General features: G+C 43.6%; 1 protein-coding gene across 1 annotated transcript in view; it reads left to right on the top strand.

The window, feature by feature from the left end:
• Positions 1 to 15,963, top strand: part of LOC115083309 (vomeronasal type-2 receptor 26-like) — a 124,313-nt gene that overhangs the window by 59,551 nt on the left and 48,799 nt on the right. Inside the window, exon 3 of the mRNA XM_029587113.1 lies at positions 1,893 to 2,120. Within this exon, the coding sequence (XP_029442973.1) occupies positions 1,893 to 2,120 (228 nt within the window). The remainder of the gene's footprint in view (positions 1 to 1,892; positions 2,121 to 15,963) is intronic.

Below are 15,963 nucleotides of genomic sequence, written 5' to 3'. Positions count from 1 at the left end.
AAGTCATGGAGAGGACACCTTGGCCAGTTCAAGAAGAATCCCCTACCCCACTGATTCAAGCCTGGGTCACTTCACCATCTGCCTGACCCCATTATCTGAACGCTAAATATCAGAGAGACCGACTCTTAGTGCACAAACAGTGTCAGATTATTTTGTTATTTTACATATCCTGGTATGGGATTACACTGGGCATCGAATTGGTTTAGTATGCATGGTATCCCGGCAGTCCTGAGCCTGGAGCAATTGTCTGCACTGGTTTATGAGACTTACCAGGTAAGCAAGGTCACCTAGAGAGATCTGCAGTCCTTAACTGTGAGCTTGGCATTTGTATCCAGGGCAATTCATTTCCATGGTTTATGAAATCCTGACTCTATAGAGGCTGTACAGCAAGATCACCATTAATTCCATCTGGGAAAGATTCTGCAGACCCATTTCTATTCTTTCCTATGCTCTTTGTTATGCTTTATCTTTCCGCACTTTATGGTGGTACGGAATATGCTGTGGTGATTATCTCTACACTGTGTTCATTCTTCTGAAATTTATATTCTTTTACTGTTGTCACTCAAAGGGGGATTTATCATTATGCTATAAATACAGTGAAATGATGGGCCGTGAAAAAAAGGGGCGGGGCGATAGTTTGCCGATAGCCACATTGTAGTGATGCATTTTCACTTGCTGCACACTTTTGCCGCCATAGTGCCATGGGAAAAGGTGGTGTTATTTCCCGCAACACTGCTAGGCCATAAGCCCGCCCAAACCCCGCCCACACTCCTCCCCTTCCCCTGATTTAAATAGTACCACCATGGTGTGGCCAGTATTGCATGCATTAGGGCCTTATTGCATGTGATAAGGCCCTAACACATGTGATAACAGCACATTGCAGTTTTAAAAATGACCTTGTCAGTGAGGTATATCATATCTATGTAAAATTTATATGTGCATATAGAGGTTGATGCAATACAGTGCACTCTGACGTGGGTTAAATAGGCGCTAATCCACCCCCTAATGCAATAGGGGGATTAACGCCTATTTAACCCACGTCAGACCCAGAGTGATGCAATAGCGCTCATCACATGCAAATGCATGTGAATGAGGCTATTATTCATTCACTCTGCATGCAAAAAAAAAAGTGTGCATCTCAGACGCACATTTTGCTCTCAGATATTAACGCCTGCCTGGAGCAGGCGTTAATAGCTGAGTGCAGTAAAAAAAAACCCAAAAAAACCTCGGCAGACAGCCGAGTTATGAAGATTGACGCCAGTCACCTTGGCATTAGTTTTCATAACCGGCCGTCTGCCAGTAATGAAAATGGACGTCAAGTCGTCATCTGTTTTCATTATTGGCAGACGGCCGGTTATAAAAACCGACGCTGAGTTTACTGGTGTCGGTCTTCATAACCGGCAGCTGTGGCGGGGAACGACCCCCTAATTTGTTTATTGCATGGCGCCCCCCTTGCGGGAGCCATGCGTGCATTAAGAAAGCAGACGCTGAAAAGTCAGCGCCCGCTTTCCGTGAATAATATTGCATCGGCCCCATAGAGGGTAATTTTAAAAAGCATTATGCTTATTGGATTTTACACATGTAAACGCACTTTAGCTGTGTAAGTGGGCTTTTGAAAATTGCTACAATATATGCCATTGAATTGTTCAAAGGATATTCATGTGGAAGTGCACTTTTATGCACATAAATGGCTTTTAAAAAGTGCTACAATAGTATATTACATTTACACGTGCAACTCCTTTCAAAATTACCTCCATATTGGATATATGATAAAAGACATAGAAAAGGGTTGAATTAGCAATGATTTGAATCAAGGAACCAGTAGCACCAGTTGTCAAGGCTTCAGGTCTAGTCTGAGGCACAATTTTCTAACCATTTGTTTCTCTTTGAAGCTCAACCAATACATCAAGGAGGTTCACTTTAAAACCACTGATGGATATGAGATCTTCTTTGATGACAAAGGGAATGGGCCAGCTAATTATGACATCATAAACTGGGTCCTGCTCCCTACTGGTTCCTTAAGCAGCATCACTATTGGAAAATTCAATTTCTCAGCTTCAAGTGGGCAGCAGCTCTTTGTGAACCAAAGTGCCATCCTATGGCATCCTTCCTTTAACCAGGTTTGGCATTTTATATTCTGCTTTTAGGAGAATATGTATTGCATTCCATAAAGGTAACCAGGAAGTGGAGAAGGATAACATCATTAGCTATCAGCTTTGTTGTCCAGTCAAGGCAAGTCATCATTTATTTATGTCACACTTTTCCAACCAGAGTCAAAAGCATGATATTACAGGGCCTGTAGCAATTATTTCTAATAAAGTATGCAGAACAGAATGATTTAGTACAGTGGAGGTAAAAATCAGAGTACAGGTGATTTTACAGAAGCACATGAGGAACATCAGATACAGTATGTGAAGAGTGTAGTTTAGTACAATGGGAGCAGAGTTTATATATATATATATACACACACACACACACACATATATATTTATTTGTTTATTTTAAGAAAACAGATAGGAAAAAAGCACTAATGTTGGGTGTTCATATTAAATAATTAAAAAAAACATTTTATTTATACAATTTTATATAACATTTTCCAAATACACTTGAAAAGAAAGAAACAAGAATATGGAATAACATTAAATAATAGGACAAAATAACATCAGGAAAATAAACCATATCCAATTCAATCCTAGTTCTCAAAAAGGGGATCCAATGTGATCAAACATCAGGAAAAAAAAATATATCATAGAAATGCAAAAGCTAAGGAGATATAAATCTAATACAGAAACCAAGTACCTGCTACTCCAAATGGAAAGAAAAAGGAGAAGACAATTCAAGAGAGTGTAAGCTCAGAAGAGACATGCTCACCCTATAGGTACTTATCAATAAAGAAATGAACCAACTGTGAAGGTTGAAAGAAAATAAAGGACACATCTTATATTTATTCAAGCATTTTCAGGGATACTCAAGGAAAAAAGAAGCACCTATTTGTAAAACTCTCGGATGCAGAATAAGAAATTGTTTCCTCTTTTTCTATGTTTGCCTTGAAACACCTGGGAATACCTTAACCTTAGAGCCTAAGAGGTCCTCAGTGTGATTATGAAAAAAATCTTAAATATCCAATCTCTATCCGGTTCAAGTATAAAGGAAACAAACATGGTTGTGGAAGTTGCTAATTCAGTTTCAGATATCTGCAGAAGTGTATAAAGGGTTAAATTCAATGGATCAGCTAATGTGGGAGCTTGAATTCCCATGTCCACATTATCTATTTTCTTAAACTTTGGCAAATAGAATATCTTAGCAATTTGGGGGGAATAGCTTGCTCAGGAACCTTCAATATCTCGAATAAGTATCTTTTGTATAAATCCTGAGGAGATGTTAGTGTGTGTAATTAGGTACCCATGGGTCTGGTGGCAACCTAGGAAAATGCATAAATCTGAGATGTTTTCCCTTTTAGGGAATTCTCAAGATTTTAGTCAATATCAAATTTTCCTTTATTAAAGATTCCTGTAATGGCTTAAAAAAGTCCAGGTCTTGTTTGGGCTGATCCAACTGTTGAATCAAATTATTTTTTAAAACCTCTAGAGTTTCTACTAGGGATGTGCAGCCAGAAAGTATTGTTGCATTTGGGATACGTATTCGTCGGGGGGCATTTTCGTTGCATTCGGACGTATGGCGCCCCGATACGTTGATAGGTGCATTCGTTTTCCGGTTCCCATTAAAGTCAATGTGGGAAGGATTTGCAGCCTATTTTTGGCTGCAGAATTGGGGTTTTATTATCAATTTTGATGAAACTTCTGGGGAACAATCATCAGAACAACAAAAAGCTCCAAGGTACTTAGTAGGGATGTGAATTGTGAGCCCGATCATCTTAACGATCGGGTTCAGCTAGAGGGAGAAAAAAATCTGATCAGTGGTGATGTGAATCAGAATCGGTTCCGATTCACATCGTTAATTTTTTTTTAGTGAGGCCTGACCCTTTAAAATTGACCCCTTACCTTCCCCCACAGTCCCGAACCCCCACAAAACTTTTTAAGAGTACCTGGTGGTCCAGTGGGGGCACGGGGACCGATCTCCCGCTCTCGGGCCATCGGCGCCATTTTGGCTGCCACTCAAAAATGGCACCGATAGCCCGACAAAAAGAAAAAAACCACCCAACCCTTTAAAAATGACCCCTTAGCTTCCCTCACCCTCCCGATCCCCCCAAAACATTTTAAAATTCCCTGGTGGTCTAGTGGTGGTCCCGGGAGCGATCTCCCGTTCTCGGGCCGTCGGCTGCCATTCATAAAGATGGCGCCGATGGCCCTTTGCCCTTACCATATGACAGGGTATCCGTGCCATTGGCTGGCCCCTGTCACATGGTAGGAGCACTGGATGGCCGGTGCCATCTTTACGATGGCGGCGGCCATCTTTAAAGATGGCACCGGCCACCAGGTAATGTTAAAATGTTTTGGGGGGCTCGGGAGGGTGGGGGAAGCTAAGGGCTCATTTTTAAAGGGTTGGGTGGGGTTTTTTTTTATCGGGCCATCGGCGCCATTTTTGAGTGGCAGCCAAAATGGCGCCGATGGCCCGAGAGCGGGATATCGGTCCCTGCGCCCCCACTGGACCACCAGGGACTCGTAAAATGTTTTGGGGGGTTCGGGAGGGTGGGGGAAGGTAAGGGATTAGTTTTATAGGGTCGGGGTGGGTTTAGTGGTTGTTTTCGTGTGCTGGTTTTCCCGCCCTCCCCCTCCCCCGATTTACGATTTTTCACGATAAATCGGGGGAATTTCTATTGTATCGCGACTCTTAACGATTTTTGATGATTTAAAAAATATCTGATAATTTTTTTAAATCATCAAAAAAACTATTCACATCCCTAGTACTTAGACTGTGGCAAAGTGGCACCAAAGTGGCATGAATAGCCTAAGGTACCTTAAAGGGGCAAAAGGGTACCAGGAGTGGCAAGAAGAGTGCTTTAAAAGAAGCACAACGCAGCAGTGAGAGTGTCAAAAACACAACACGGCTTCAAAAGAGAGCACCAATAACAAATGCATGAACCCTCGAAGGCAGCACGACAGGCAAAGTGGCAAGTCAAGTGGCATCGACATCCTACAGCACAATGAATGAGGAACATACATAGCAAGCAGAAAGACTAGAACCAACACACTGAGTAACCTTGATAGTGGCCAGAACACCCCAAGGAGTTGAGTGCGTCAGCTGGTGTATGGCAGCAAGGCACAGAAGCAGAGGGTAGATACAGGCTGGCTACACCTGGAGAGAGTTTCCTTTCATTTGTGCAGGAAAGGGCACCCTAGAATGGGTTCGCCCCTAGAGTGGGGCATTTGCATTGGTGACTAGTGAGCTCTCGCTGGTTTTTTTTAAATCTGGTAGAGTTAGCAGATATATAAAAGAGAATTTTCAAGGCAGAGGCAGAGGAGGTTACCATGTAAACAGCGGTTCAATATGGGTCAGAGGGTAGACACAGGCTGGCTACACCCGGGGAGAGTTCCCTTTCCTTTCAGCCAGGAAGGGCTACCCGGAATGGGTTGGCCACTAGAGTGGAGCACGAGCCTTCAAAGTGTGGTGACCTGGAACAGGGTCTCACTGTAAGCATGGTCTCCCTGTGTTGTGTTTGCCACAGTCTAAGTACCTTGGAGATCTTTTCTTGTTCTGAACATGGGTCAACAGGTGGTAAGAGATAGGCTGCAACAACTGGGAGAGTTCCCTTTCCTTTGAGCAGGAAAGGGCTCCCTAGAATGGGCTGGCCCAGAGAGAGTATAATGGTACAAATTGTTAGGATTTAAGCATTTGCAAATAGATCATGACTTCATAAGTAAGACGGAGGAAGTTCTCTTCTCTGCCCTGAAAGTAAACAAGACTGATTTATTTAAGGATCCATGCTGTAAAGGATTACTAGTTTGAATTGCTAGAGACTGTGGTTTCCCTTTGCAACGAGGGTTCAGCTGTTAGGACTGGACATAAGGCTTGGATGAACAGGCATAGCAGTTAAGGACAGAGGTCAAGCCCACCTAGGAACATAAGTCTTGGACGGACAGGCACAGCAGTTGAGGACAGAAGTCAATCCCACGTAGGGACATAAGACCTGGACGGACAGGCACAGCAATACAGGACAGAGTCAATCCCACCTAGGGACATAAGGCCTGGACGAACAGGCAAAGCAGTCGAGGACAGAGTCAATCTCACGTAGGGACATAAGGCCTGGACGAACGGGCAAAGGAATACAGGACAGAGTCAATCACACGTAGGGACATAAGGCCTGGACGGACAGGCACAGCAATCAAGGTCAAACCCTTGTAGGGATATAAGGCCTGGATGGACATGCAGAGCAGTCGAGAACAGAGATCAAGCCCACGTAGGGACATAAGGCCTGGACAGACAGGCACAGCAATTGAGGTCAAACCCTTGCAGGGACATAAGGCCTTGACGAACAGGCACAGCATTCGAGGTCAAACACTTGTAGGAACATAAGGCCTGGACAGACAGGCATAGCAATCGAGGTCAAACCCTTGTAGGGACATAAGACCTGGAAGAATAGGTACAGCAATCGAGGACAGAGTCAATCCCACGTAGGCCAAACGTGGGATTGACTCTGTCCTCGGGACAGAGTCAATCCCACGTATGGCCTACGTGGCCATACGTGGGACTCTCTCCAGAGCCTGGGAGAACAGGCCATATGAGAACAGGCCATATGAGAACAGAGCCTGGGAGAACAGGCCATATGAACTCTCTCCAGAGCCTGGGAGAACAGGCACAGAAATATAGGACAGAGTCAATCCCACCTAGGGACATAAGGCCTGGACAGACAGGCACAGCAGTCGAGGACAGAGTCAATCCCATGTAGGGACATAAAGCCTGGACGGACAGGCAAAACAATACAGGACAGAGTCAATCCCACCTAGGGACATAAGGCCTGGATGGACAGGCACAGCAGTCGAGGACAGAGTCAATCCCACGTAGGGACATAAAGCCTGTACAAACAGGCAAAGCAATGGAGGTCAAGCCCATGTAGGGACATAAGGCCTGGGTGGACAGGCACAGACATTATTTTTTAATTTATTTATATTCCTATTTTCAAACTTTTCCAGCATTTCATAGTTGATTAAACTCAGGGTACTGTAGGTATTTCCCTATCCCCAGAGGGCTTACAATCTAGTCAAACCCTTGTAGGAACATAAAGCCTGGATGAACAAGCACAGCAATCGAGGTCAAACCCTTATAGGGACATAAGGCCTGGACAAGCAGGCACAGCATTCGAGGTCAAACACTTGTAGGGACATGAGGCCTGGACAATCAGGCACAGCAATACAGGACAGAGTCAATCCCCATAGGGACCTAAGGCCTGGATGGACAGCACGCAATAGAGGTCAAACCCTTGTAGGGACATGAGGCCTGGGACAATCAGGCACAGCAATACAGGACAGAGTCAATCCCACGTAAGGACATAAGGCCTGGAAAAACAGACAGAGCAATGGAGGTCAAGCCCACGTAGGACATAAGGCCTGGATGGACAGGCAAAGCAATCGAGGTGAAACCCTGGTAGGAACATAAGGCCTGGATGGACAGGCAAAGCAATGGAGGTCAAGCCCACGTAGGGACATAAGGCCTGGATGGACAGGCAAGCAATGGAGGTCAAGCCAACTAAGGACATAAGCCTGGATGGACAGGCACAGCAATTTATTATTTATTTATTTATATTCCTATTTTCAAAACTTTTCCAGCACTTCATAGTCGATTACACTGAGGTACTTTAGGTATTGTCATATCCCCAGAGGGCTTACAATCTAAGTTAAACCCTATGTAGGAACATAAGGCCTGGACAGACAGGCAAAGTAGTTGAGGTCAAACACTTGAAGGAACATAAGGCCTGGATGGACAGGCAGAAACAAATGAGGTCAAACACTTGTAGGAACATAAGGCCTGGACAGATAGGCCACAGCAATCGAGGTCAAACCCTTGTAGGGGACATAAGGCCTGGATGGACAGGCACAGCAATCAAGGGTCAAACACTTGCAGGAACATAAGGCCTGGACTGACAGGCAAGCAGTCGAGGTCAAACCCTTGTAGGAAACATAAGGCCTGGATGGACAGGCAGAACAATTGAGGTCAAACACTTGTAGGAACATAAGGCCTGGACAGACAGGCACAGCAATCGAGGTCAAACCCTTGTAGGGACCTAAGGCCTGGACAAACAGGTACAGCAATCGAGGACAGAGTCAATCCCCGTAGGGACATAAGGCTTGGATGGGACAGGCAAAGGAATTGAGGTCAAACACTTGTAGAAACATAAGGCCTGGATGGACAGGCACAGCAATCAAGGTCAAACACTTGCAGGAACATAAGGCCTGGACTGACAGGCAAAGCAGTCGAGGTCAAACTCTTGTAGGAACATAAGGCCTGGATGGACAGGCAGAACAATTGAGGTCAAACACTTGTAAGAACATAAGGCCTGGACAGACAGGCACAGCAATCGAGGTCAAACCCTTGTAGGGACATAAGGCCTGGACGAACAGGTACAGCAATCGAGGACAGAGTCAATCCCACGTAGGGATATAAGGCTTGGATGGACAGGCAAAGGAATTGAGGTCAAACACTTGTAGAAACATAAGGCCTGGACGGACAGGCAAAGCAATCAAGGTCAATCCCAAGTAGGGACATAAGGCCTGGATGAACAGGCCATACAGCCATTTTTTTTTTTTTTAATTTATTTATATTCCTTTTTTCAAACTTTTCCAGCACTTCATAGTCGATTACACTCATGTACTGTAGGTATTTCCCTATCCCCAGAGGGCTTACAATCTAAGTCAAACCCTTGTAGGAACATAAGGCCTGGATGGACAGGCAAGGCAATCGAGGTCAAACCCTTTTGGAACATAAAGCCTGGATGGACAGGCAAAGCAGTCGAGGACAGAGTCAATCCCACGTAGGGACATAAGGCCTGGACGAATAGGCACCAGCAATACAGGTCAAAGTCAATCCCACGTAGGGGACATAAGGCCTGGATGGACAGGCACAGCAATTGAGATCAAACCCTTGTAGGGACATAAGGCCTGGACGAACAGGCACAACAATACAGGACAGAGTCAATCCCACTTAGGGACATAAGGCCTGGGCAGACAGGCCACAGCAATCGAGGTCAATCCCTTGTAGGGACATAAGGCCTGGATGGACAGGCAAAGCAATCGAGGTCAAACCCTTGTAGGAAAATAAGTGCTGGATGGACAGGCAAAGCATTTGCGGTCAAACCCTTGTAGGGACATAAGGCCTGGACAGACAGGGCACAGCAATCGAGGTCAAACCCTTGTAGAGACTAAGGCCTGGACGAACAGGTACAGCAATCGAGGACAGAGTCAATCCCACGTAGGGACATAAGGCCTGGACAAACAGGCAACGCAATGGAGGTCAAGCCCATGTAGGAACATAAGGCCTGGACAGACAGGCAAAGTAGTTGAGGTCAAACCTTGTAGGAACATAAGGCTTGGACAGAACAGGTACAGCAATCGAGGTCAAACCCCTTGCAGGGACATAAGGCCTGGATGGACAGGCACAGTAATCGAGGTCAAACCATTGCAGGGACATAAGGCCTGGATGTACAGGCACAGCATTTGAGGTCAGACACTTGTAGGAACATAAGGCCTGGAGTGACAGGCAAAGCAGTCCAGGTCAAAGCCTTGTAAGAACATAAGGCCTGGATGGACAGGCAGAACAATCGAGGTCAAACACTTGTAGGGAATATAAGGCCTGGACTGACAGGCAAAGCAATCGAGGACAGAGTCAGTCCCACATAGGGACATAAGGCCTGGACAAACAGGCAAAGCAATGGAGATGAAGCCTCCTTAGGGACATAAGGCCTGGATGGACAGGCAAAGCATCGATTATTCAAACCCTCGTAGGAACATAAGGCCTGGATGGACAGGCAGAGCAATCAAGGTCAAACTCTTGTAGTAAACATAAGGCTTGGACTGACAGGCAAAGCAATCGAGGATAGAGTCAATCCTACGTAGGGACATAAGGCCTGGGACAAACAGGAAAAGCAATGGAGGTCAAACTCTTGTAGGAACATAAGGCCTGGGACTGACAGGCAAAGCAATAGAGGATTTCCTTTGTGCAGATATGTTGTGGTTTGACCTGTCACTTCTTCCTGAACTGGTTCACTGCCAGAAGAAAATGGCATCTTTTTCATTTCTGAAAGATAATTCAACAGAGGATGCTTTTAGAGCAATGGAGACTGTCATTTGTGAAGCAAGAATTGAGCTGGGGGTTTATTTTTGAATAACCAGAAGCTATGAACTGTACTTATGCACTTCAGCTGATGACAAAGGAGCATGAAGAGCTCTCAGAAATAAGAAAACCACTACTCAAGTCAAAATCTACAATATCAACCTATGTTGACTTTGTGGTTTACTCAGTGCCTCTGTAAACAATGGGAACACAGAGGATGAACTAGAGTGCAACTACCTTCAGTTTACACTAGAACTTGAAACATTACTGTTGGCAAGGTCATGAAAAATATTGAGCATATGAAATATGCAAGGTCCAAATATCTTAATTCAGCATTTTATGTTCTTACATTCCAAATGTGGACAGACAGGCACAGCGTTTGAACTCAGGCCCTTGTAGGGACGTACGGACTGGACAGTGGACAGTCAGGCACAGCGTTTCAGGTCAGGTACATGTTCTGCAGTGCCTATATTATCTGGAGCATAGGAGGCAGTTGGAGCTGCTGTAACGCTTTTAATTGCTTTTAAACCACAAAAATCGGGAAATAACTAGTATACAAAGTGGAACAATAACTAGCTATATAAATGAATGTTTGCTGCAAAGGTTATTGAAATACAATTTAGCTAATGAAATAATATCTGTAATTCAATCTGCAACTGATTAATAGCTGTGTATATAGTTCAATTTTTTGTATAATTTAATTTTTAATTTAATTTAAAAACTTTTCTATACCATCGTATAGTAGAGCACCATCACAACGGTTTACAGTTAGGCACAAATATGTGGTTTCTAATTTATCCAAAGGGTGCCATTATTATACGGTTACATAGTTCGATAATATACTCTAAATGGGAAAGGGTGGTGTTACCATTTATTATTAACTGTCTTTATAATTTAATACTTAAATTGTGAGAAAATAATAAAAGTAAGCAATACTGCTTACTTATAGAGATAAGACCTCAGTATTGGCAAGAGATCTGAAACAACAGAAACTTCTTATAGCCAATTAGTTCAGTCACCGGTCTTATAATCTCTAATTTTAAACTTTTAATAAAAAACCTAAATTGCTTTATTGAATTCAATTTTAATTATTATCTCAAAAAGACTATAATTTAATTTTTTATTTTATTTTATTTTTAATAAAAACATTTAAACTGGATACGTGTCTCTGAGTAATTTTTTGACTGCACTATTAAATCTCAATATAATTGCAACCATAAGGCACTTCAATTGAACCTAATCCATTGTGTATTTTTTATCTAAATTTCTGCAAAATAATTTTTGCTTGAAAATGATTTTACTTTTATGACTTGTCAATGTTGACTTTGTTGAAAAGTAATGTTACAATGTTCATAAGGACATTTCATGGGACATGGGACATTTCATGTTCATGGGACATTTCAAATGTGGTCACTGTAAAATCTGTGACCAAACTTTAGAGATTAAAGAATACATTTGCACACAAACCCAATACAAGTACAAGTTGAATAATTTTACCACATGTCAAACAGATCACATGATATACATCATAAGGTGTCCATGTAACAAAATCTAAGTGGGCCAGACAACAAGATCTTTCAAATTAAGAATAGGGGAACATAAAAGTTGTTTGAAGAATAAGAAAACATATGCTCCCATTGTTGCGCATTGTCTTCAAGAAAATCATGATGTTAAGAAGTTGAAATGGTTTGTCATTGATCACATCAAGCGTGATTTAAGAGGAGGTGATAGAGAGAGACAGTTATATAAAAAAGAGCAAGAATGGATCTTCAAGTTAAGATCCGAAGAACCCATTGGATTGAATTCTAAAATTGAATGGAATAGCCTAATTCACTGAATCTGCTTTATACACAATATAATTGTAATCATTACAAATGGTGTACGGCCATTTACATTTAATGATGAAAAGGAAAAGGAAAATAAATGATCTATAATACAGATGACAGTTCTTAGATTTTTAACAATGACGTCAGCACGTCCTATACTGCCGTGCATGTCACGGCCATACAAGCCTTGCATGACATCAGTACATTGTTAGCATTCAATCATAAGCACACATTGGTGATTTTTAAGCCAATCAGTTGCTTAAATTAAGCGCGGCCATTTTTTGAAAAAAAGTTTCAGTCTGAACCCGACAATTGCAAAAGAAGTTTCTCTTTATGAACTGTGAGTATTTCAGCTATTTTACCGCTCAAAAAAAAGTTTTTCAATTAACATTTAACTGATTAATCTTGTGGGTTGTTTAATTCTAGAGTCCGCCCTGAAGCAGTGTTTTTGGAGAAATGCCGGCCGCATTGGCGGCGGTTAATAGACGTTGGGGTCTGAGTTACGGCAGAGTGGTTAAAATTTACAATGCAAGTGGTTACCATAAATCAAAGATAAGTGCTCTGCCGTTCCTAAATCTATCGGGATTTACATTCATATTTGAGACGGTGTGATATGAACCATCCGTCCGGTCATCAAACTATGAGACTGAAATGTGATTGTAAAGTTTCAGCGTATGCTTTGCTGTAGAGTTGAATCGTCATCACACTGTCTCTGGGATACGTTGTTGCTTGAAGTGTCAGTCAAGCCGATTCAGCAGACACGGTGTTTTACATTGCATCAAGACATTGCAACCTAATGTGCTGCCACATAGTAACCATTGAGCAGTAACATGAATCTTCTTTGAGACAGCTAAGTCCATGCAGTTGCACAGATGTCTACCTTGTCTTATGAACATTGTAACATTATTTTTCAACAAATCATTACAGTCTAGCTCCATCAGCTATATAGACGCCAAACCGTCCAATGAACATTGTAACATTACTTTTTAACAAAGTCAACATTGACAAGTTATAAAAGTAACATTATTTTTCAACAAATTGTTACAGTCCAGCTCCATTAGCTATATAGACGTCCAATTGTCCTATGAACATTGTAACATTACTTTTCAACAAAGTCAACATTGACAAGTCATAAAAGTAAAATCATTTTCAAGCAAAATTATTTTGCAGAAATTTAGATAAAAAATACACAATGGATTAGGTTCAACTGAAGTGCCTTAAGGTTGCAATTATATTGAGATTTAATAGTGCAGTCAAAAAATTACTCAGAGACACGTATCCAGTTTAAATGTTTTTATTAAAAATAAAATTAAAAATTAAAATTATAGTCTTTTTGAGATAATAATTAAAATTGAATTCAATAAAGCAAGTTAGGTATTTTTATTAAAAGTTTAAAATTAGAGATTATAAGACCGGTGACTGAACTAATTGGCTATAAGAAGTTTCTGTTGTTTCAGATCTCTTGCCAATACTGAGGTCTTATCTCTATACAAAAAATTGAACTATATACACAGCTATTAATCAGTTGCAGATTGAATTTCAGATATTATTTAATTAGCTAAATTGTATTTCATAAACCTCTGCAGCAAACATTCATTTTAATTGCTTTGATTCATCTTGCCATTGACAGGGAAAATTTGGAAACCCAAGCAAAGGCAGGTTTACTTTCAAAACCACTAGCATTTCTATCAACTCTGGTGCCAGCCTTGAGCGATGAGGGCTCATGATATCCCCTGTCATTGAAAAGACACGTTCACTGGGCACACTGGTTGGTGGACATGACAGATATCGCTGAGCCGCTTTGGCTACGTGTGGCCAGACAGTGGACTTGTGTGCACAATATGCCAGCGGATCTGTCTGCATGTTCTCTATCGGCTCAGAGAGAATCCATGTCACTGACAGCTGTGCTGGTGTCTCCTTTGCTTGGGTGGGCTGAGAGTAATTCATGCCAGCTGCTTTCTCTCTCACCCGTCGCACAACAGATGAATCTTCATGGGCAACATGCCTTTGTCGTTCTGAAGTGGAGCAGGAGGTACTATCTGTTGCTGACACAGTCTTGCTCCTGCTTGGGCTAGCAGCACAACTCTCTGAAGTGTCCGCTGTTTCCACCTCTGCTTTAAGCCTAATCTGTCTCTGCCTATGGCGCTCCTGTTCACAAACGTTTGCTAACAGCAGGTCCTTCACCAATAAAATGCAATCATACTGTAGGGTGAGTTTCCCTTTCACACGGGGATCACAGACTAGGGATGTGAATCGTTTTCCATATTGTCTTAACGATAGAAATCGTGTGGCAGGGTAAGAAAATCGTCTTAGGCACGATTTTTTAGTTAAAAAATTGTTAAAAATCGTTTTTTCCGATTAGTGCGCACTAACTCGAGTTAGTGCGCACTAACTGGGAGTTAGTGCGCACTAACTGAAAATGATACAATTTGACACTTTTCAGGTCAGTTAAGGTCAGTTTAGGAATGAATATGTATTCCTATTGGCTGCCCTCTTATTTATTCATGTTACCAAGTTTCCTACTGACAGTATATGGGGGATGAGAAATGGAAACAGTTGGTAGCTTGACAAAACAAGTAATGTGATCAGTCAATGTGACTAGAACTTGTGCCCTAACCCTGATACCAGGGGTATTGTGATCTTCCTGCACACAGTGCCCTATCCCTATTAATACCAGGAGTGTTGTGATCTTCCTGCACACAGTGCCCTATCCCTAATACCAGGGGTGTTGTGATCTTCCTGCACACAGTGCCCTATTCCTGATACCGGGGGTGTTGTGATCTTCTTGCACACATCCCGGTATCAGGGATAGGGCACTGCATGCAGGAAGATCACAACACTCCTGGTATTAATAGGGATAGGGCACTGCATGCAGGAAGATCACAACACTCCTGGTATTAATAGGGATAGGGCACTGCATGCAGGAAGATCACAACACCCCTGGTATCAGGGATAGGGCACTGTGTGCAGGAAGATCACAATACCCCGGAGGAGTGAGGGTCAGGCAGCTCCCCCCTGTCTGTGAAGCCAGCCTCTCACTAGTAATGCAGGGAGGGAGCTGTCTCAGACTTCACCATCCTCCCCCCCCCCCCTCACCCACACACCATTCACTAGCTGGGACATGGGGGAAGTCAGGAGTGAGGGTCAGGCAGCTCCCCCCTGTCTGTGAAGCCAGCCTCTCACTAGTAATGCAGGGAGGGAGCTGTCTCAGACTTCACCATCCTCCCCCCCCCCCTCACCCACACACCATTCACTAGCTGGGACATGGGGGAAGTCAGGAGTGAGGGTCAGGCAGCTCCCCCCTGGCTGGGAAGCCAGCCTCTCACTAGTAATGCAGGGAGGGAGCTGTCTCAGACTTCACCATCCTCCCCCCCCCCTCACCCACACACCATTCACTAGCTGGGACATAGGGGAAGTCAGGAGTGAGGGTCAGGCAGCTCCCCCCTGTCTGTGAAGCCAGCCTCTCACTAGTAATGCAGGGAGGGAGCTGTCTCAGACTTCACCATCCACCCCCCCCCCCTCACCCACACACCATTCACTAGCTGGGACATGGGGGAAGTCAGGAGTGAGGGTCAGGCAGCTCCCCCCTGTCTGTGAAGCCAGCCTCTCACTAGTAATGCAGGGAGGGAGCTGCCTCAGACTTCACCATCCTCCCCCCCCCCTCACCCCACACACCATTCACTAGCTGGGACATGGGGGAAGTCAGGAGTGAGGGTCAGGCAGCTCCCCCCTGTCTGTGAAGCCAGCCTCTCACTAGTAATGCAGGGAGGGAGCTGTCTCAGACTTCACCATCCTCCCCCCCCCCCCCCTCACCCACACACCATTCACTAGCTGGGACATGGGGGAAGTCAGGAGTGAGGGTCAGGCAGCTCCCCCCCTGTCTGTGAAGCCAGCCTCTCACTAGTAATGCAGG

The sequence above is a fragment of the Rhinatrema bivittatum genome, chromosome 2 (assembly GCF_901001135.1).
Source record: "Rhinatrema bivittatum chromosome 2, aRhiBiv1.1, whole genome shotgun sequence".
In the NCBI taxonomy this organism is placed as follows: domain Eukaryota; kingdom Metazoa; phylum Chordata; class Amphibia; order Gymnophiona; family Rhinatrematidae; genus Rhinatrema; species Rhinatrema bivittatum.
This window is presented reverse-complemented; position numbering and strand designations above follow the sequence as displayed.